Genomic DNA, 20,996 nt, shown 5'->3' with positions numbered 1-20,996 from the left:
GTGTCCAGGAGGGAGGCATTAGAGACAGGAAGGAAGCCCAAAGAAAAAGCATACTTAAGCTCTAGTTAGCATTTGACAAAAGAGGGGAGCGGAAATAGAAAAGTTGCACCTTTCTGAGTCAGAAGGGGGTAGACCTAGCCAAAAGTCATAGGGCATGATCTAGGCAATAGGAGACACTCAACTTAAAAAGCTACAAGGCTCAGAGATTAAGAGTGCCAGAGGGCTACATTGCCAGGGAAAGGAGGTCCAATTCCCAGCACCTACATGGAGGTTCACAACTGTTTTTAACTCCCATCCCAGGGAATTTCACACTCTTTTTCTGGCCTCTGCAAGCATACATGTGGTGCAGAGTAAACATGCAGGTAAAATGTCCATATATATACACACTAACAAAAAAGTACTTCCCAGAACCCTGTTAAAGACCCTGCAGTGGCAGAAGGGGTTAAGGGTCAGCAGGCTGAGCCCATTCCCTGGTCAAGAGGCTATTGCTCCCACACCATCCCAAAAGGACAAGTGGTGTACAGCTCTGCCATGCACCACCTTACCCTGCCATCAACACCGCCCCCCACCCCCACCGTGTCCTGGGTGCTGAGGCTGACCTTGGCTATTCTGCCATGTTCCAGACACTCTTGCAGCTCCAGCTTATCATTCACAGTGGATGCCAATGGCCTAGGAAGCAAGAGGCACCGTGGCAGCAGAGAGCAAGGAAAGACCTGTCTGGGTACCAACCCCCAGTGGCCAGAGGGCTCCAGGGAAGGTCTAAAGCCCTCTACACCAAACAGAGACATACAGCATAACCCTCTGTAGACATGTCTACCCATAAGCACACAAACAAGCCTTAATCCTTACAGGCAAATTTAAAAGGAGTTTCAAAAACCCACACCAGGCAGATAATGTCTACCTAGGGAAAAACAATACATTAAAAAAAATGCATCATACTGAGCTTTGAGTGTCCTGCTACAAAGCAACCTGTATCTTGATTTGTGGTCATTTATTTCATGTGTGGGTATTACAGTGGCTGGAGCTGCCCGGAATATAAAAGGGTTACTTTACAATTCCGTTTCTCCAGGAAAGCCCAGCACCAGGGAGATGGAGGTACAAGAATTAGAAATTCAAGGCTAGCTTGAGCTATATGGGACAAAAGTTTTGCTCTAAAATGTAAAATTATGTCTTTGTGTTGTATCTCAGGGGCAACCCGGGGAAGTGAAGATCTTCCATTGGTTGTGAGTTAGCTGGGTGCATTAACACAGTCTATCATCCCAACACTCAAGATGGGGAAGAGGCATCCCGAGATTGATGCCTGACTAGACTACATAGTAAGACCCTGCCCTAGACACCAGGGCTGGGGTTATAGCTCAGTGTTAAAGCACTTGTCTACTGTGTACAAAAAGACTAGGTTTAATCTGCAATGTCCACTTTCTCAAGAAAGTTATTTACACACACACACACACACACACACACACACACACACACACACACACACACACACAGAGAGAGAGATAGAGACACACACAGAAAGAGAGAGAGAGAGAGGGCAGCTATGCTATCCAGCAAAGGCAGGAGGCTAGGCTGACTTGGTGCCCCCCCCCTTTGATCTTCCTGCCTGCAACCACTCCACCCATATCCACCATGCCAGGAGTGTTCACCAACCTGTTCATGCCAGGAAGGTTACCCCAGAAGTAACGGGCCCTGTGTGCAGCAGACACTTCTTTGGCGTCAATCATCACGGGGTTGGACTGTAAAATAGGAAGACGGTATCAAGGTGAGCAAAAAAGGAACAGTAATTAAATGCTGCTGGGCAATTGGGCTGGCCAAGAGCCTTACTGCCCCCAAGGGACTTCTTTGGAAGCCATACACTGGGCTTCCTGAAGGGCTAACCTGAAGGCCCAATCAAAAATCCCACATATGCTTGCTAGATCATTTCTAGATAGACCAGCACAATCCAACTGAACTTTCTGTAATGACAGGAACAAACTGTTCCAGGAGCCACTGTGTAGTATTAGTGTCTCATTCTTGTTAGAACAGCCACAAGGCTGGTGGTTACATCGGACCACTCGGGATCAGAAGAGCAAGCCCTGATATGTCTGTGTATCCACTACACCCAAGGTGTTACTGAGCTAAAGATAATGGGACCATAGGCTGACAGCCCACCCCAAGAATGCCTTGGGCAGCAGCAATTCCCTGTATATGGCTTTTACTTGACTCAGTGCTAAACTGGGGCTCACATCACAGCAAAGGAAAGCAGAGATAAGCCCTGATTTCATCTCAGGTGTCATAAAGCACCCATGAGGTCCCACAAGAAAGCATAGGCCATTCTGGTCAGAGAAAACTAAACCTGAGTTCTCTATAGAACCGAAGTCTGGCCCCAGCCTACTCTTTTGACCTGAGGCCTACTACTATGCTATCTCTTGAAGTAAGAGCACTCTTTCTTTGTAGGTGGGCCTCCTCTCTCCACGGGAGTCCTCCTCAAGCTGCCCCTTGCAAACAGAAGCCACCAGTCCCCAGCTCCAATCCCCCAGCTCCGCAATGCAGACAGGACAGGGATGAGGCAGCACTCCACGGTAGAAGCCATTAGTGAGCTGGCCAAACCAAGGTTTCTGGCTATACCTCAAGAAATCGTGAGATGTCCCTCTTGTCACTAACGCCCATGGCCACCACATTCTCAAAGAGCCAGAAGAAGGGGCGGTCATCTCCCTCCTTAGGTCGAGCATCATGCAGGAGGCGGTAGAACTCAAAGAAGAGCCGGCCAGTACCCTCTGAGAGGTTGGAAGAAAGAGAAAGCTATCAGCTGGGGCTGTTTGCAACAGACAGTGGTGAGGCCTGGGCATGGGGAGTGTGAGGGAAAGGGTCACTGAAGGAGCTGCCAAGGCAGAAATGTCCAAGGAGGACACCTAAGACCTAAGTGAAGAAGTACCAGCTCAGAACAATGCAAGTACCTACCGTAAAGTCCCTTTCGGGCAGGGTTGACGATGGAGAGGTCATTGCAGGGACTGCCCCCAATCACCAGATCGAATGGGCCCCACTCCTGGATCTGGGAGGATAAAGGTAATGTGATGGGCCTACTGTTGCAAAGTTGTGAGTCTAACAGTCATTGAGGCTTGTCTTCTTGGTAAGCAAAAAGACCCAGGAAGGAGCCCAGGAGGTGCCAAGCAACAAAACAAAACAAAAACAAACAGCCTTGCCCAGGGTAGGGAGGAATTGCTGATGTCATATGAATGCCCCCCCTGGGATTATAGAGATAAATCTATACAAAGGTATCAGGCTCTAAGAGGAAGACTGCCAGCACCCCCTCAGGTCCCTGAAACAGAGACTGACGACAGACACCACTCTCCTCTTTCCAATCCAGAACACATTACCACAAAGAGCCCTGCAACCACCAGAGAACAGCTGGAGCCCCAAACAGCAAGCACTCCATTTAACACAGGCTGGGGACTGAACCAGGGCTTCAGGCCTTCTGGACAAGAGTTCTGTCATTCTACCTTTGGCTCCCAAATTCCCATTTCCAGTCTGTTTATCACCCTCACAAGCCACAGAAGTAAAATGGAAAACAAGGAAGAAAGGCAGGAATAGAGGGTGAGAGGAAAACACGGACAGAATGGCGGCATCCCCAGCTGAGGCACTGAGGTAAAATAGACAACCCCGCAAACGGACATACATGCTTCTGTGTGACGCTGCGGACGTCCCCGACGTACATGATCTTTCCCTGGTGCCGCACCATGCCCACCGTGATGGAGTCCTCACACACCTCTGAGGCAATGTAGCGGTCCACTTGGATGCCCAGGTCCTTCAGCACCAGGAGCCCTGTGCCGGCCAGCAGAGCGCAAGCACTGTCACCCAGAGCCCTCAGCCTTCAGCTTGATACCTGGTCTTAAGACTTAGGTTGCCAACTGCACACAGGACGTCACCTGTAGGCCTGAGTCTCACCTTGCCCACATGAAGCTCCCAGTATCTTTTCCCAAACAAAGCAGAACAGCAGACAAGTAATATGGCTGTGATTTAGTTCTGCCTATGTGGAAGGTGGCCAAAGCCAGGAGAGACTAACCAAGACAGCAGGTGACTTCAGGTCCAGAGAGAACGGCCACTTCTTTGTGGCCTCTCATGCAGTTTCCATGCCCACACCGTGATTCTGACTTATTACTTATTACCTATTACTTCCTGTTGAAAGTCTATGCTGTCACGGGACACAGTGGAATGGCACCTGCTCTAAGAAGGGCTCACCACTGGCCCAGCTCCCCGCCAGGCACCTAGACTCACGTCCGTGGCCAGGCATCAAGCACTTCATATTCCTCAACCTCAGTTTATTTTCCCGATCTTGGATTGCAAATGTCAGGGTCCCTTCATTGTTCTTTCTCTTAACCAGCCTCCCCACCAGTGCTGCCTATTGATACAGGGAAGCAGTAAGGCACCCACGGAGGGACACACACAAAAAATGAGGGACAATGGCACACCACTTCTGTTCCCAATAGCTCTCCCCAGGGAGCTTCTACAATCTTAGGCATAACATGACCGATGGTTTAAGTTTTTTAGACAGGGCCTCACTATGTAGCCTCGACTGGCTAGAACTTGCTATGTAGACCAAGCTGGCCTCAAAGAGATCTACCTGCCTCTGCCTTCTGAATGCTGGGATTAAATGTGTGCAACACAAGCCCAGTTCTAAGAAGCAATCATCATCCTACGATTGTTTTATTTGTGAGACATAACCCAGGGCGGCCTTGAACTAGCTATGAGGCCTAGGATAAATGAAACCCTGATCTTTGTGTTTCTGTCTAAGTACTGGAATGATGTGTGCACTGTCAGGCCTAGTTTTTAACCCATTTAGTTTTATCAGCTACACAAACATACTACTCTACTCTCCAAAGAAAATCAGGCCAGCCCCTCAGAACCCATGCCACTGACCTGTAGCAATTCCATCAAAGAGAGACAGCACCCGGATGGGCTTCCTCTTCTCAGCTGGAACAGGTGGGTAAACCTTCGGGGGGTCCTAAGTAGTGAACACCATTGGTCAGGTCCATGCCTGGGGCTGTCCCAGCTCCCCATCCCGTGCTGGCCCCCCAGCTGAGAACTATAATATAGGCATTTTAGATCTGCAAAACTTCATAGACATCTCTTCCCCTTCTGCAGAACGCCCAGGCCCCTCAGCCCACTGAAGGGCTCTCATGGAGGACTAGTCTCAGAAAGGTGTGAGCCCACAGGCAGGACCCGGCACTCACAAATTCCTGGTCATGGTTATTGGCAAAGAACATCTGGAGCCTGGAAGGCCAGTCTTCCCGTCTCCGCAGCAGCCCATAGGTGCCCTTGTGGCCACACATGTAGCAGTTCCAGGGGTCTTCCTTAATGGCCGCTTGGGCAGCTCCTGGCCCCACCAAGAGATCCACACACTCGACACAAAAGCACCTGGAAGAAAGCCCAGTGAAGGGGGCAAAGTCTCGGACTTTGTAGGCAGGAGTGACTGGTCTGAGGATGGCAGGCGGGGCCGGGTCCTCACCTGCAACAGTTGTTGTTGCCACACATGAGCACCTCACGCCCCCCACAGCAGATGGTGCAGTAGGACTGGTACCCGTCATCGTCGTACTGGTACGCGCACTCCAAGAAGCAGTTCTAGGGGGAAGGAGAAGGGTCAGAAGCACCAGTGCAGGGTGTGTGTGTGTGTGTGTGTGTGTGTGTGTGTGTGTGTGTGTGTGAGACAGAGCCAAGTGTAGACAGGCCCTGAACCTGACGGCAAGGTACAGAAGGGTCCTGCCCACCAACAGTTCCGTCCTGTAGCCTTCTACAGGGGGTCCCAAGAGCATGGCAACTCACCTATCAGTCAGCCTGCCTGACCACACCTCTCTGCCACCCACCCTCCACCCATCGCTGTAAGCCCCACTCTTGCCCACGCGGGGGCCTGGATTCTAGCATGCAAGGATCTTTCATGATGTAAAACAGAATGAGCCTCCATCCCTGGAGCCTGAGTGCACATGACAGTCGACATCACATCCAGTCAGGTACTGGTTCCCAATGCCAAGAAATAATGAAGAGGTCACCTCTTTAGGTGGTGTCCCTACCTTACAGTTCTGGCACATTCCACCAATGAAGAGTGGGTGCTCCAGGGTGACATTGAGGCTTCCACATGAGATACAAATGTCTGTAAGATAACAGGATGCCATGAGCATCCATCGCCTGGAATTCCTGTCCACCTGGGGCTAGAGCCCAGCTAATACAACATCCACCAAAGTGGCTGCCAGAACAGCAGGTAACCCTGGTAGCTCATGTCCACAATAGCAGCACTTGTGAGGCTGAGAAAAATCAAAGATCAACCTGGACTACAAAGCTGAGTTCAAGGCAAGCCTTACGACAGGAGATTCTGTCCCCAAAACAGCAAAGGTCTATGGAGACAGATGGCTCAGGAAACACAAGGGTCCAAGTTCAGATCCCCAGCACCCACATGAAAGTCAGGCACACTGCACCAATGGACTGAGTAAGGGTGGGGTTCGGCAGGGGGGGGGGGCAGACAAAGAAAGGAACACGTTGCTGTATGTCCAGTGGGAGTCATGGGGGAAGTTGGGGGTAAACATGACTGCATACACATATGAAATTTCCAAAGTTAAAAAAAGGAAAAAGCAGCTAGGTGTTGGTGCACGCCTTTAATCTTAGCACTCAGGAGGCAGAGGCAGGCCGGTCTCTGTGAGTTCAAGACCAGCCTGGTCTAGAAGAGCTAGTTCCAGGGCAGCCCCCAAAGCCAGAGAAACCCTGTCTTGAAAAACAAAAACAAAAACAAAAAAAAAAAAGGAAAAAGCCAGGCATGGCAGTGTATGTGTGTGACCCAGTGCCGGGAGGGCAGAAGATGAGTGAATTCTTGGGGCTGGCTCACTGGCCATGTAGCTTAGGTGAAATTTATGAGCCCCAGGTTCAGTGAGAGACCCTAATTGAGGAGGACACCTGATGTCAGCCCTGCACATCACGTGCATATATACGCATTCACAAACACCCCACCCTATTTTTATTTAAAGGCAGCAGTGATCCCTAATCTCAGAAGCTCACTAATCTCACCAAGCTCACTACCTATCACCCAGGAATAGGGTGACATAGGGACAAAAACCCATTCATGAGAATAGAGAGTGAGTCCAAGTTGCCCTGGAGGGCCTCCTCAGGAAGTCCTCCTCCCATCCTGTCCCGATCCTAATGTTTCTAGACCCAGGACCCCATAGTCAGATCATTACCACTGCACCAGGGGAGGTGGATACTGACTCTGAGAAGGTGAAGAAGGAAAATGGCAAGGTCAACTTCAGTCAAGTTCAATCAAGGCCACAAGGACCACCCTTTTCTGAATCCACTGGGGTATTCCCAAACCCTAAAGGAATAGGAGCATCAGATAGATGGAGGTGGTGGGGTGTGCAGATAGGCCCCAAGCCCACATTACTTCAACTTTCCCAAGAACCCATGCCAATGCCACTTCTCAAATATGGCCGTATTCTGGCTGTGTGAGAAGCAAGCCAACCCAACTCCCAGGCAACTTACCCTCGATGTTCCGGCACTTCTGACGCACCTCATACACCAGCCGCTCTGCAAGGGTGAGTGAAAGCCTAAATTAGGAGGCTGTCCAGAAGTCTCAGGGTGGGCACGCAGGTGATGCCCACCCCTCAGGGCATCCAGTTCCCCTCCAGGGCCAGCTCCTACCTCTTGTGCGTTCATCAATGATCTCCTTGACCTTAGGCTTTTCTGTTGTGCTCTTTCTGGGTTTCTTGGCTGGTGGGGGTGGAGCATATGCAGCTGCCTCGGGCTCAACCCACATGTCTGTGTAAACTTCCTTGTATGGATTCTTCTCCTCTGCACCAAGAAGCAGGTGACCACACCAGTTACAGGCTGATACCAGCACAGTACCCACAGTGGGGTACCACATTGCCCCAGCTGCTTCCCACATCCCAGTTCTGGGTTTCTGGTGAGCCAATGGATGACAGGTTACTCTGAACTCGCAGAGTAGCACGTCTTTGAGATGACAGAAGCCTGGAATGCCATTTCTATTTTCCCCACTGTGGGGCCTCTGCAGCTCCCCCAAGTGTGGCCTTCTCAGTCCAGACCTATTCACCACAATTACCTTCTGGTGGCTCCAGGCCCTTGGGACCAGAGGGCTGGAACCCTCCAAGGGCCCATTCAATCATCTGCTTGTTCTGCACCTCCACAGCCTTGCCAGTGTCACTTTCGTCACTGTCATGGCAAGCTGGAAACAGCTTCCCAGCACGGCTGCTGGCCACCTAGAAGGGAACAAAGGTAGGGACAGGTTAGATGATAGGTGATCCCCAACTCAAGGCAGCAAAGATGGACAGGCAGGAGATAGGAGAACTGCCAGGAGGGAGAGTGAAAGTCAACCGCCCAAGGGCTTCAGTCCTGGCCAACCAGGCTCCAACTTCCAGGGATCCTGACAGCCCCACCAGCTGAAGTCCCTGGAGCTGCAGGGGACAAGCTCACCTGGAGAACTTCGTAGATAGCTTTGCGGTACATGGGCTGCTTATTGTAGGTGGCCTGGTGGAACGCACTGCAGAAGGAGCTCAGTGGCATGAGTTTCTCGACACACACCTAGGGACCAAGCCATCTTCAGTTTGTTCCTTCCATGAGACATGGCCTGCATGGCCCTGGCACTTTTATGTAACTCAGGTTGGTCTTCAACTTGTAGGATTACCATGCCCAGTTGTTCCCTATACAGTTTAAGCCATGTACTTTGTAATTGTTAAGCATGAGGAACACTAAGAGTCACTGGGCCCTTGGGGGACCAGAGGCATTGACAAAAATGACAAATTGTAATGGAGGAGCCTAGATCAAGAGTGGGAAAATATCTGAAAGGCTCCTGGCAGCTGATAGGCCAGCAGTCTTCCTGCTCAGTTTAACGGTCACTATGGTTTTATCCACTGACCCCAATAGGAGGGAAAACAGTGTATTTTTGATGCCCTTACTGCAGGCTGCATCCAGCAGAATCTAGGCCATAGGACCAGGCCCCATTATTCTCTCCCCTACCTCCTAATCACAAAGACCAACTCACCACTGAGAACTTGCCATCTCCAAACCACATGACCCAGCGAGTGCCTTCCGCGGCTCGGCTCCGGCCTGTCATCCACCAAGACACAATTCGGCCTGGCCACCAGGAGAAGCCTCGAAGTTTCCCCCACACCAACTCTCCGATGCCAAAGCCCCGGCCATCCTGGAGCCCCAAGGAGAAAAAGTCATTTAACCAGCAGTCACAAGTTCCAGTCACCCTGAACCTCCCAGAGTATGACTCCAGTCCTGGGCATGAGGGAAGGACAAAGCCCCATGGGAAGGCAGGGGACAATGCTAAGTCAGTACCCTGTTGTACAAGCTGGCTGCACAGGAGGCTGCAGGAGGTGGCATGAGGAAAGAGGGAGGGAGTGGCTGGCAGTGGAAGACACTAGGAGAGAGCTAGTTAAGGCAACTGGAAAGCAACCTGCTCACCTCATACTCAGGCTCATCATCAGCTGCTTTGGTGGCATTCTTGTCCCCAGCATCAGCCCCCACTGGCTCAGGAGTGGTGGCCACAGTAGGGGATGCAGGGTCGGTGGGCTGCTGCACAGCAGGAGGGCTGGCCTCCTCTACCTTCTGAGGCTCTCCAGAGGCCTGGTTTTCCTCCACAGCATTCATTACTGCAATTACCTTGGCTTTCTTCTCAGCCTGGAGAAATGGGGACAGGAAGTCACCTTGACAGCAAGACCATTTGACATTTGGAGACTCTTCAACCCATCAGAGGTCTGGAGAGAACAGCTCTTCCTTTATCAGCCCAAGCAGCTCACCAGGGAAAGAAGACCAGCTGAGGCTGGAAGGCCCACTCAACTCTCCTCCCTGCCTCCAGGAAAACTCCCTCTTTGCCATGCGCCCATCCTCTGGCCTTCTGACACAGGATCTCACATAGCCCAGCCTGGCCTCAAATGCTCTTGTAGCTGAGGATGCTGAACTCTTCCTGCTTCTACATCCTAAGTTCTAGGGTTATAGGCATACACCGCAAGGGCTAGCATTTCAAATATTAATTGTGCTTCACTGTTCAGGCAAGGGGCTTGGCTCCAGCTCCTCCCAACTGAGAACATGAGCTGTTCATTTTCTTCTCAGTCCTTCCCACCTAGTTTCCAGACACAACTGTGTGATGCCTCTATTAAAGAATACATCCCCAGTATCTGTTCCTACAGGCTCTGTAAATGCTTGTCCTCAGCCAGGCGTTGGTGGTGCTCGCCTTTAATCTCAGCACTCGGGAGGCAGAGGCAGGTGGAGTGAGTTCCAGGACAGCCTCCAAAGCTACAGAGAAACCCTGTCCCTGTCTCAAAAAACCAAAAAGAAAAGAAAAAAAAAAAGCCTGTCCCCATGTAGATGCCATTTAACATTACACAGCCAGCACACCATGTGCTATCACAGGGCTCCTTTCGACCATCAATACATGTGCTCATTCAGTTATTTGCTGAGCACAGCAACCAATCAGGAGTCGTCTCTGCCATGTGGCCAACAAACCAGCCACCCTCACTTACTCTCCCACTGAACAGTCCAAATCCTTTCCCTCTATCACATTTCTGACACCAAGGACCTTGAGCCCAATTCCTTCTCAAAACCTGCTCAAAGCCAGTCACGCTGGTATATACCTTTAATTACAGCACTTAGGAGGTAGAGGCATGTGATCCCTGTAGCCAGCCCAGTCTACACAGTAAGCTCCAGGATGACTAGAGTTACACACAATAGACCTTGTCTCAAAAACCAACCAACAAAACAAAACAAACCAGTGCTCAAAGATCCTGTGAAGTGCAGACTTGACAACCAAGTTCTAGGGACCATTCTGCTCACCTCCATCAGTAAACCTAGGCCACGTGTTCTCAAAATTCAAAGCTCTGCAGCTACCTTCACCTCTACTTCATCAACTGGGAACAGAGAAGGGAGAGGGGCCATGACCCTATCTTTTTGTTGTTGTTGTTTTGTTGAGACGGGGTTCCTCTGTGTAGCCCCTGCTGCTCCGGAACTCACTGTGTAGACCAGGTTGGCCTCGGACTCAGATCCACCTGCTCCTGCTTCCCAATGCTGGGATCATCAAAGGTATGCTACAGCATGCCAGGCCCAACCTTTTTTAAGTCTGTGCTGGGAACTGAACCCAGAGCCTGTGCACACCCACACACATGCTCTAACAATGATCCCCACCCCCACACATCATTTTCTGCACATAGCTTTCCCCAAGAACTTGGAGCTATGACAGCCAACCCACTCTTACAATTAAAAAAAAAAAAAAAAAAAAAAAAAAGGGAGGGGGAGAGGACTAGCTAAGCAGGTGAAGGCTTGCTGACTAGAACTGAACTTGGGACTTAGGACCCACTTGGTAGGAGAACCAGCTCCAAAAGGCTGTCCCTCTCATCTCCACATTCATGCCATGGGGGTGGGAGGAAGCACACTCATAGAAGTAAATGTATTTTTTTTTTAAGATCAGAAAACTTGGAGCCAGGTATGGTAGGCACACCTATAATCTGATTACAAGCAGGAGAACTGCTCATCAGGAGGCCAGCCTGGGCTACCTCAAAATCTCCCTCTCTAAAAAAAAAAAAAAAAAAAAAAAAAAAAAAAAAAAAAAAAAAAAAGGAAGCAGTTTTGAGCTTAAGAGCTAGTGAGACTGTCTATGTGCCTGCCGTCGGCATAGCAACTCATTAGCAGCAGCTAACTGGCCCAGTCTTTTCTTGTGAGTTGTTCCAAACTAAACATTCAAACTTCAAGGGTTCTGGTCACCTTTCTTGACCTGATTAAGAGCATGAAACACACACGTATGTATCTAAGACCCCAAGGGTGCTCCCAAGACCTGTCAATGTACCACACGTGTGAAGCTGCTGGCAGGGTCACCTTTAAGGTGAGCGAGCTAAGAGTATTTTATTCCAGTCTTCATGTTTTTGCCTCAGGGCAGCAACCCAACCCCTTTTCTTTCGCTGATCCCTAAAAGACCCAGGGTGGTGATTTTGAGTGCTTGTTCTTGGTTCACCAAATCCCAACTGGAATGACACAACTGAGGAAACCAGCTCAAGGCTGGAGGAAAGAATGCAAGGCAATTGCTCAACTTCCCCCAGCCTCACCCTCACCTGGCCAGAGCTTTCCCTTCCTTCCATCAATTAGCTCTCACCTCCCCCCAAAGAGGTGCACCAGGACCAGGGCTGGCTCTGGGGTGAGGCTTCCTGTCTCTTGGAAGCTAACCTCCTCTTCTGGACACACTATTTGCAAAAAGTTACACACAGACACACACGTCCCTGTCCAAATGTTGCCTCTCTTGTCCCACCATGCCTTCCAGAACTTCTGACAGCCCCAGTCTTGGGTGGCTGCCTCCAATGACCCAAAGGTCCGACGTGCAGGCCTGGTGAGGCACCTCAGCCAGCATGAGGCATGCAGCTTGCAGAGGAAAGGGCCTGCTACCATTTCCATAGCAAGGAGTAGCTGCTAGGCGAAGGCTCCCCCGCCTCAGGCTGCCAGGTCTCTAAGGGAGTCGTGCCTGCCACCACCCTTATTATCCCCCCACAGCTCCTTTGTCTTTCTCCTCACCCCCTTCACCACAGTTCGTAAAAATTCTTCTCCCACAACTTCCCCCGGTTAGTCAGATGCTGTCGCTGATAGCTGCGTAGCACCCCCAATCCAACAGCGCAGAACATGTGCCCAGCACAGCCTGGGCTGGCAGAGGAGGAAGGGGGCCTCCACCAGGACCAGCACAGCAGAGGGGGTTAGCAGCAGGAGGCCAGAGGAAAGGGGAAGAGGGGGGCAGTGCGGCCGGTGGGGGAGGGGCTCATTAGAATAGTGAGCCTGGCAGTAGAACCACCCTCCTTCCCACGTTCACTATCCCTACTCCTCAAGCAGACAATAGGAAAGGGAAGGGTTAACTAGGGGCTCTAGTATTGGGTCTCTAAGCCCCGAGACTGGGCAGGGTCCAAGAGGGACACAGCACCATCCCCCAATACCCATGGCTCAAGAAAGCCACTTGGCCTAGAGTTGCTTTGGGCCAGGAAAGCGGCTGGTAACTACTGCCTACAGCTTCCCTGTCCAGTCCCACATCCTCAGGCAGCTGTACCGGCTCCACCTCCCTCTGCGACTCCCATTCCAAAGGTCAGAGGTCTAACTGCCTCTTCCCCCAAGCCCACGCGGCTTTGGGCTATCCCAGTGTCATAAGACACCAGGCTATCCCTTCTCGACCCTGAGGGTCGCATTACTACTTGCCATCAGCCACCACTTTCTGGATACCGGCCTAGTGATATAGGAATATTGGGGTGTATCGTGGGAGGAAACTGTCCCTCTCCAGAGTCCTAGAGCTGGTAGGGCCTTGAGGTCAACATGGCACCCCAAGAAGGCGTACAGGTCATCAAGAACTGCCAGGCATCCATCTGCCAACAGCTACAGCCCAGGCTGCTACCAACCCAACTCTTTACAGCCTTTAGCAGGGCCGTCTGCTCCCAGCTTGCAGTTAACACTGCCGGGGGCTGATCTTCCAGTCCCCAGAGCGTGCCGGGTGACACATGAGACCAGTGAAGAGTGGGGCCTTGAAGCTCCTAAACACAAAAGTGAGTGGGACGACCTAAGTGTGCACCCCCGGAGCTCAGGTGGGCCAGGAAGGCTGACTTGACTCTTTGCAACACTGAGGGCTGCGGGGATCCTCCCACCGGCCCTGCCACCTCCCCGCCCCCGGTATCCCCAGGGCTCCGTCCAGGAACCTACCCATAAGGCCAGGTGCAGCCCCTCTGCGGTCCGGCTCAGGTGTGAGCCGCGGCCCGAAGCTCTGTAAATAGCTGCCCGTCTGGGGGGAGGGGCAGGGGGCGCTGGGGCTGGGGGCGGAGGGGGCCAGAGGGAGGGGGAGGGGGCGCTGGGGGGGAGGGAGGGAACATTTTCTTTGTCTAGAACTCCAGGTCACGTGGGCCCCGCTGGAGTTCCTGGTTGGCTACGCGTGGGCCGGGGGAGGGGGCCCGGCCTCCTACGCTGGCGCTGGGCCAGCCCCTCACCCCGGCCCGAGGGGCGCAGGGGGCCTGGGGGCGAGCCTGGCCAGTCCGTTCCCAGGGCCCCGCCCCGCCTGCCAGCTCCTGCGGGCAGTTTGCCCTGCCCTCTCCTCCCCCCCAACTCTGGGGATGGGGGGGTAACAGGGAAGGATGGGGGGCCTGGGGTAGGCGGGCTGTGTGCGGGCCGCGGGGGACCCAGAGCAGTCACGGTGGGACAGGAGCACTGTCCTCAGACAGCCTGAGAGTGCCGGGAGAAAGTTATAGAAAGTGAGTTTCACAGAAGCACGAGCAGAGGGGAGAGAGAGAGAGCGCGTGCGCGAGCGAGTTTACAGATTAGAGATGACGCCTGGAGTTTAAGGAAACGAAGTTTAGGGAAAAGATACAGACACGGGTGGACAGAAGGGATCGCACACAGGTGGGGCGCCCCGAACAAGAACTGCGGTGGGGCACAACCCCCCTCTCCGTTCACGCTACGGAGGTGAATGGAGGTGCGTGCTTTAAAAGCACGACTAAGTCAGACTTTGAAAACTTCTTCCGGCCCAGGCCTCGGGTCCCCAAGCCTATGGATCTTAAGGACCAGTGCCTTCACTCCCACCCAAGACATTTGCAGCTCAAGAGGACTCGTAAAATCCTATGTTGGTGAAGTATCCCTGTAATCCTAGCACTTGGGAGACAGGAGGATCAGGAGTTCAAGGTCATCCTTGACTAACACAAGTTCAAGACCAGCTTAAACATAATGAAACCCTGTCTCAACCACACACGCGTGATATCTCCTGGAGCCACCAGATGCAGTCTAGGCCATTAATTTCAAGTCACTCCTAGGCAAAGACACCGTACCCCAAGGCAGACACTCCCAGCCCCACATACAGGAATGGACACTTGTTCCTGCTCTCAGGAAGATCCCACTAGACTTGGTGGAGGGGCGGGTCACTGAAAGCAAACCCCTGTGTCGATAACTTCCAAAACTACCAAGCAGATGGCAGAAGACAACATCAAATGAAGGAAGTGGATGATAGAGGAGGCAAGATGGATCAGAGGATGGACAGGAATCTGAGGAGGGAGGGTTGGTGAGATAAGCTAGATATCAGACAGCCAGGAAGGAGAAACTCTCTCACCCTCTCAATTTTGACTGGAGCTAAATGGCAGTAGGAAAAGGTAAGGTTGGATAGTGGGGATGTTGTCAAGCCGGCGAATGGATGTATTTTGTAGCATGGCAGATGTTCTGGAAAAACAAGGTGAATGGGGGTTTTACAAAGATTAGCCAGGATGCCATCTGCAAGATGAATTAGAACAAAGAACTGAAGGTGGATGATCCCAGCAGGAGACTGCTGTGTGGCTGGTCTGCTGGGCCAAAGATCAGGACTGATCAGGTAGTTCTGATCCCACTACCATAACCTTGACACAAACCACTTAACCCTAACAGGTCTGTCTTTCTCATCTGCAGTATGGGTGTGATGACGTCAGCCCTCTGGAGCCCTGGAAAATCAACACCCTAAAGACAATGAGGTAACTCCTCAGGTGACTGACTCCAAGCCAGTGAGCTGGCACATACCAACTGGAGCAGGTATGGGTATAAGGTGCAGGGATGAACTGTGAAGGAGACCACCTCCTCCATCTCACTCGGGGCTCTGCTCACCCTTCCTGAGACCATCAGAACAAGAGAGCAACGGAAAGGGTTTTCTCCACATAAAACTTGATGGGTTCAGGCCAGGCCTGTAGTACACACTGTAATCCCGGCATTTAGGAAGCAGAGAGATTGGAAGATCACTGCAAGTTTGAGGCCAGCCTGGGTTACAGAGTGAGAGTCTGTCTCAAAATAAGAAAATTAAAACCTTAGGAGTACAAACTTCCCCTACAAGGAAAGGAGTCATCCTTCCTGCCCCAGGAAACTCTCTAGCTCCCCTGCTGCCGAGCACACCTTTCAGCACCATCAGCTTGAGGCTGGGGTGTAGCTCCATGGTAGACCACATGCTCAAGCCCTGGTTTGGTCTCTAGCTCACATCCCCTCCCAAGGAAGGAAGTCCTGAATTGGCTCTTCCCGCTGCCCTCTGACCTTTAAGACATGAAGGATTATAAAAGACTTGCTCACTGCAACCTCCTCAGGCACAATGACACCCCAGACCTCTCAAAAAGAAAAGTTTTTTGCTCTCTGGCTTGGCTGTTCTTTCCAGATGCAAACCGTACTGGCTTCTAACTCATTATGTAGCCAAAGCTAGCCCTGAACTCATCTCCCTCCAGGTGTGCACCACATAATTCTTCCTGTCTCACTTCTACCCTGTGGACTTCTTCAACTTCCTTAGACAGACACCATATGCCAGGCCCACATACAAAGCAGATTCTCTTTTACTTCTCAATGTAAGGTGGTTCCTGTGCCATCTTTTGACTCAGATGAAGCCAGCCAACCTAAAATAGCAGCCTCAGACAAGACAAGCCACGCTCTTGAAACTGCTTTCAGGGTATGCTCCTGGATAGAAGATGTGATGGGTGTTAAGAGCCTGGAAAAGGCCCTGGGGTGGGGGAATGGATCTCCCACAGTCCAACAGAGGTGGCCTCAAAACGGTCTTGAACGCCGACAGCTGTGACTCAAGAAGCCACCAGAGCTGATAAAGGACATCTGACTCTCAGCCCTCATCTTGTATTCATCAGGCAAACTTCATTTTAATTACACTTTCCAGAGACACTCATACCAATAAACTGCCTGAAAACATGAAGGCAGGTGTTATGCTCTGAGGGGCAAAAAGCATGTTCCAATGTGCATCACCTTCCTGGGTCACTGAAGCACACACAATATGACAAGTGTGTAAACTTGGTTTTCCAGACAGAAAGAAGACGAGCCTCCAGGCCAGATCATCAAGCAGAGAGCAGTACTGTGTGGAGGTCAGTGGTCAACAGCCACACCTGTTTGACAGTCACCATGGCCCTGAGTTTGGTCCCTGCAGCATGCAATGCCCCAGGGAAGGGGGGATTATGGTTGCCTTCACATAGAGGACAGGAGACATCTGTGGCTCCTGTAAAGCCACACAGAGGAAGTCGCTACATCTTTTCTTCCATACACCTATCTGCACTGATTCCAGCCAGGCAGACCTCACCCAGAGCAAAGGCTATGTATGAGGTCAGGGCAGATGTCAGCTCTGAACTTGCCCTCCAGTCCACAGAAGCCTCTGTGTGAAGCAGTCGACACTCCAAACGACGTTCAAGGCCTCCACAATGCTGGAGGTCTCCCCAGTAACAGTCCATAGCTCCACATTCTGTTCTTTCTTCCCTCAGTGCCCTCTTTTAACTTCCACCAGCTGAGACCCTAGGTGGACTTGTATGCCAGTTTACCAGTTCTCCCTTTTACCAAAGAAGTTCCTCTAACCCTGGGCTGTCCAGGGAAGGGGCTAGTTAAATAAATGAAAAATAAGTAAAAATTAAACCGCAGTTCCTCAGTTGCATTAGCCACATTCTACATGTCCAAGAACCACTATTTTGGGTGCATGGTGAACAATGTAGAACAATCCCATTATCGCAGAAAGTTCTGGATAGGGCTGCCCTGCCCTCCTCATCCTTATCTCCCCCTACTGTTCCTTATCTCCCAGTCCTCTCCTGCACCCTGCCATTCCACTGTAAAATCTCCCAGAACATCAGCTCTGCCTCTTAGGAAGGGACTGGACTCATCTCCCTGAGGTTATAGCTCCCTAGAGGGCAGGCATGGGATCTTCCTCAGCTTCCTGTGGAAACTATGGACAGAACACCTTGCTAACAATGGCGGAATAGCGCAGTGTTGATGGAACTAAATGCAGCACTGCCGAAGACGCGTCATCTACATCCATCCCTGCACCCCAGGCTGCAGGCAGATCCTGTGCATTCTAATGATTGCCAGGAGGGTCCTGGTTTAGGGCTCTCCAAAGCTTCCAGGAAATGTTCGTTTCCTATTCCCCTGCAACCCATATGGAGGCTGCAAGCAAATGACCAGGACCTGGCTGCTGGCAGTGGAGCTAAAAATAGCCTCAGAGCCAACAGCACAGAGTTAGCAGGACTTGTTGCTAAGGAGACAGCCACAGAGAGAGCAACCAAGCACGAGAAGGTGTCAGACATTCACCAGGAGAGCAAAGGCTGGGCTGAGGGGCTCAAAGTTGACAGGGGTCCAAGGCTCCCACCTAGAGATGGTCTGCCTTCTGGCAGCTCCTGACTACTGTTCAAGTGGGGGGGTCAATATTCCCCCCTGTAGCTCATCTCCATGGCAACCACCAGGACTGGGGTAAAGAACCAGCCCCTGGAAGGGAGGCCTCTGCCAGGAGCTGGTTGTTATGGCAACATCCCCCCTTTCCTCTCCCTCCTGGCTTCTTCTGAGGGATGAGGTGGGGGTCAAGACTTAGTTTAACCACTGGGATCAGGAAACACCCGCTTCCTGAAAAGACTAAACAGCCAAGGGCTCCAGAGGCTCCTGGGAACCCAGGAAGGCCAGTGGGTCCACAGCACTGGGCATCCTTTCCTTGCCCTTGGTCCTTCACAGGTCCTTCCAGAAGAGGCCCAGAGAGAGATTTAAAACTACAGTCCCAGCTGACTTGGATGTGACAGGTGTGGATGGGGGCCAGGACTCTCAAAACCACTGTAGGTAATTCTAGTATCAGCCAAGTGTGGGGCCCTCAGAAAGCTCAGGCTGTGGACTAATTCCCAAGTCCTTGAGGGACTGAAGCCCACCACAAGGGTCAGAGCCACCAAGTGGGAAGGAAGTAGAGGCACTCCCTCACCTCAATGCAGGTGTCCCAGGAGGGCCACCATACCTCCTAGGCCTTTCCCTCAGCCCACTGTCTGACTAGGTTCTGAGTTGAAATCAAAGCAATGGACAAGCTGTTTGTTCCCTGTGGCAGAGAGCAGAGGGTGGGGGGCTGAGAAGCCTGCTTCCCAGAGAAAGGTGGCAGCCCAGGCAGATGATTCAGGCTAAAAGAGAGATCCATCCTCAAAAGTAAAGCAAAAGGGTCACCATGGCAACCATGGGTGCCAGCCTGATTGAATCTACATAGGCAGCTCAAACCTGGGCTCTGCAACAGAACCTTGTCCCCAGCTCAGAAGAACAGCATTTGGCCTAATGCCACACACCCTGCCCCCACTGACCAGAGATCCATTTCCTGGAGCCAACTGTGAGCTTGCCTGAAACACACCTTCACTAGGACAGTGCACCTGCAATAGCCTTGCAGGGGGAGGAGCTCTGAGAAGGGGAAGAAGGTGGAAGAGATGAGCTGCCATGCTTTTGTTAGTCATAGCCTAATTGTGTGCCCAAGACCCACCACACATAAACCACAGGCCTCACTCAAGACAGCATGCAATTAGATGGTAAATTATGTGGTGGTGATGCTTCCTACATGTGCTAGGAGAAATCAGAGGCTGCCAGAGCCAGCCAGCAAAGGCAGGAAGATGCCTGGCATGTATACCAGAACAGACACAACCTCTAAGCTTTTAGGGCAGCACGGGCAGATCTGGAGGTCACCTGCAATGGCATTATCTTCCTGATAGCAGATGCAGGGAAGATGTGAGAAGCATGGGGTTAGTCATACACATTCTCCTTGGAGAGTATTAGTGGCCTGGGGCTCTGTACTTGAGAGAATTCTCATTAGCAGCCCTCTAACACGGAGGCTAGAACATCAGTTAGGAAGCCAGCCTTTCCTTCTCTCTGGCGCCCTGTCGCTACACATCCTGGTCTAGCCCAAGCATCCACCCCTGAGCCCTCCCCAGCTCCCGATCAGGTGCACTTGTGGGCTCCTGCTATCATCTGCCTCATGCCACCCTGGCCAGACATTGCCTACTTCCCTTTAGTTCTGGAGCCAGTCCCCAAACCAGTCTCTTTCCCTCAATTGTCACCCTACATCCCAAGGCCACTAGGTCTTCAGTTCCACTTATGTCTGTTTGAGGACTGGGCAAGAAGCACTGAGGAGACTGCAGGAATGAGGGGTCTCCCTTCCCCTTACCAGAGAAAATCAACAGGAGGCGGGTGGGGTCTGAGACTGGATAGGGTGTGACAGTGATGACAGGATCCTAGCGGCCACCTAACCAGCTTCCCTAACCAGTCTAATGTGTGATGTAGATGGAATCAAAGGAAACCCGAGGGGCTGACACTTGGGCAGAAAGACTCTGAGAGCAAGTTTGCTCAAGTGGTGGATGTTGTCACCCTGGAGAAACCTGAGCCGGCACAGAGGTGTTAATCACGCTCAGCAGGGAGAGTGGATCGAGAGGAACCCCTTCCCCCACCCTTCCTCCAGGATTCGGGGTTCAGAGGAGGATGCAGAGGTACCACCATTCTGATTCAGGCATGCAGACCCTCTCGAGTTTCAGGGTCCAAAGATGGGAGGAGCTGGAGCAGACTAGCTTGCTCAAAACAATAGGATGGCCTCCATCTCCATCCGAAAGAGAAAATTTAAATCAAAGCCTTCAGTCCTTTCCGGTTTTCCTACCCCCAGGGTTGGAAAGTGAGAGCTGCAACCCCAGAGGCGTCTTCCAATCACCCGGAAGACCTGAACTGTCACTCAATTCCCCAAGGTGATTAATCCGCCCCAGGCAGTGATGTTTAAGCAAACAGCTCCAGGTGACCCTAGTGCTCTGTGAGGCCTTCTCAGGCAAGTGACACAGCATTGGGGGCTCTAGGTTAGGTTTATTCTGTTGCTATCAGAGGCCAAGTGCTTTTCAAACATTAGTAAGTCCACCCCGCCCCCGGGGGTGGGGGGTTGGAATTGATACCCAAGCCCGCTGAAGCACTGCCCCAGAGACTAGAGCTTCCATGACTCAGCAAAGGTCCAGGAGCCTGTCTCTGGATGCCTGCAAAGGTGACTGAGGGCAACACACACTTTAACACACTGGTTTTTGTTGTTACAATAGCACTCCTGCCCAAGCTGGCCTCACCTGGGCTCAGGTAATCCTCCCACCTCAGGCTGGCATTGGGCCTGTGGGTTGGACAGCACACCTCGTTGAGCTCTGGCTTCTGCCAGCACCCTCAGGATGTATCAAGTAAGCTCAACTACACGTTTGCTGTTGGAACCCCTCACCCCCAAATTT

The 20,996-nt window shown here is 51.9% G+C and overlaps 1 protein-coding gene across 5 annotated transcripts in view; it reads right to left on the bottom strand.

The window, feature by feature from the left end:
• Positions 1-20,996, bottom strand: part of Dnmt3a (DNA methyltransferase 3 alpha) — a 119,168-nt gene that overhangs the window by 7,334 nt on the left and 90,838 nt on the right. For 4 of the 5 annotated variants that reach the window (XM_027424549.2, XM_035448203.1, XM_027424548.2 and 1 more), the window contains 15 exons: positions 9,442-9,657; positions 9,014-9,172; positions 8,446-8,553; positions 8,075-8,231; positions 7,657-7,806; positions 7,498-7,542; positions 6,045-6,124; positions 5,486-5,598; positions 5,211-5,394; positions 4,897-4,981; positions 3,656-3,801; positions 2,941-3,031; positions 2,608-2,756; positions 1,651-1,736; positions 600-669 (listed from right to left, as the gene is read on the bottom strand). In XM_027424549.2, the coding sequence (XP_027280350.1) occupies positions 600-669; positions 1,651-1,736; positions 2,608-2,756; positions 2,941-3,031; positions 3,656-3,801; positions 4,897-4,981; positions 5,211-5,394; positions 5,486-5,598; positions 6,045-6,124; positions 7,498-7,542; positions 7,657-7,806; positions 8,075-8,231; positions 8,446-8,553; positions 9,014-9,172; positions 9,442-9,657 (1,839 nt within the window). The remainder of the gene's footprint in view (positions 1-599; positions 670-1,650; positions 1,737-2,607; positions 2,757-2,940; positions 3,032-3,655; positions 3,802-4,896; positions 4,982-5,210; positions 5,395-5,485; positions 5,599-6,044; positions 6,125-7,497; positions 7,543-7,656; positions 7,807-8,074; positions 8,232-8,445; positions 8,554-9,013; positions 9,173-9,441; positions 9,658-20,996) is intronic. The other variant, XR_003486954.2, reaches the window with a different exon arrangement.

This window comes from Cricetulus griseus, chromosome 7, assembly GCF_003668045.3.
Source record: "Cricetulus griseus strain 17A/GY chromosome 7, alternate assembly CriGri-PICRH-1.0, whole genome shotgun sequence".
NCBI classification, from domain to species: domain Eukaryota; kingdom Metazoa; phylum Chordata; class Mammalia; order Rodentia; family Cricetidae; genus Cricetulus; species Cricetulus griseus.
Note: the sequence above shows the minus strand (reverse complement) of the source record. Positions and strands in the feature narration are given on the sequence as shown.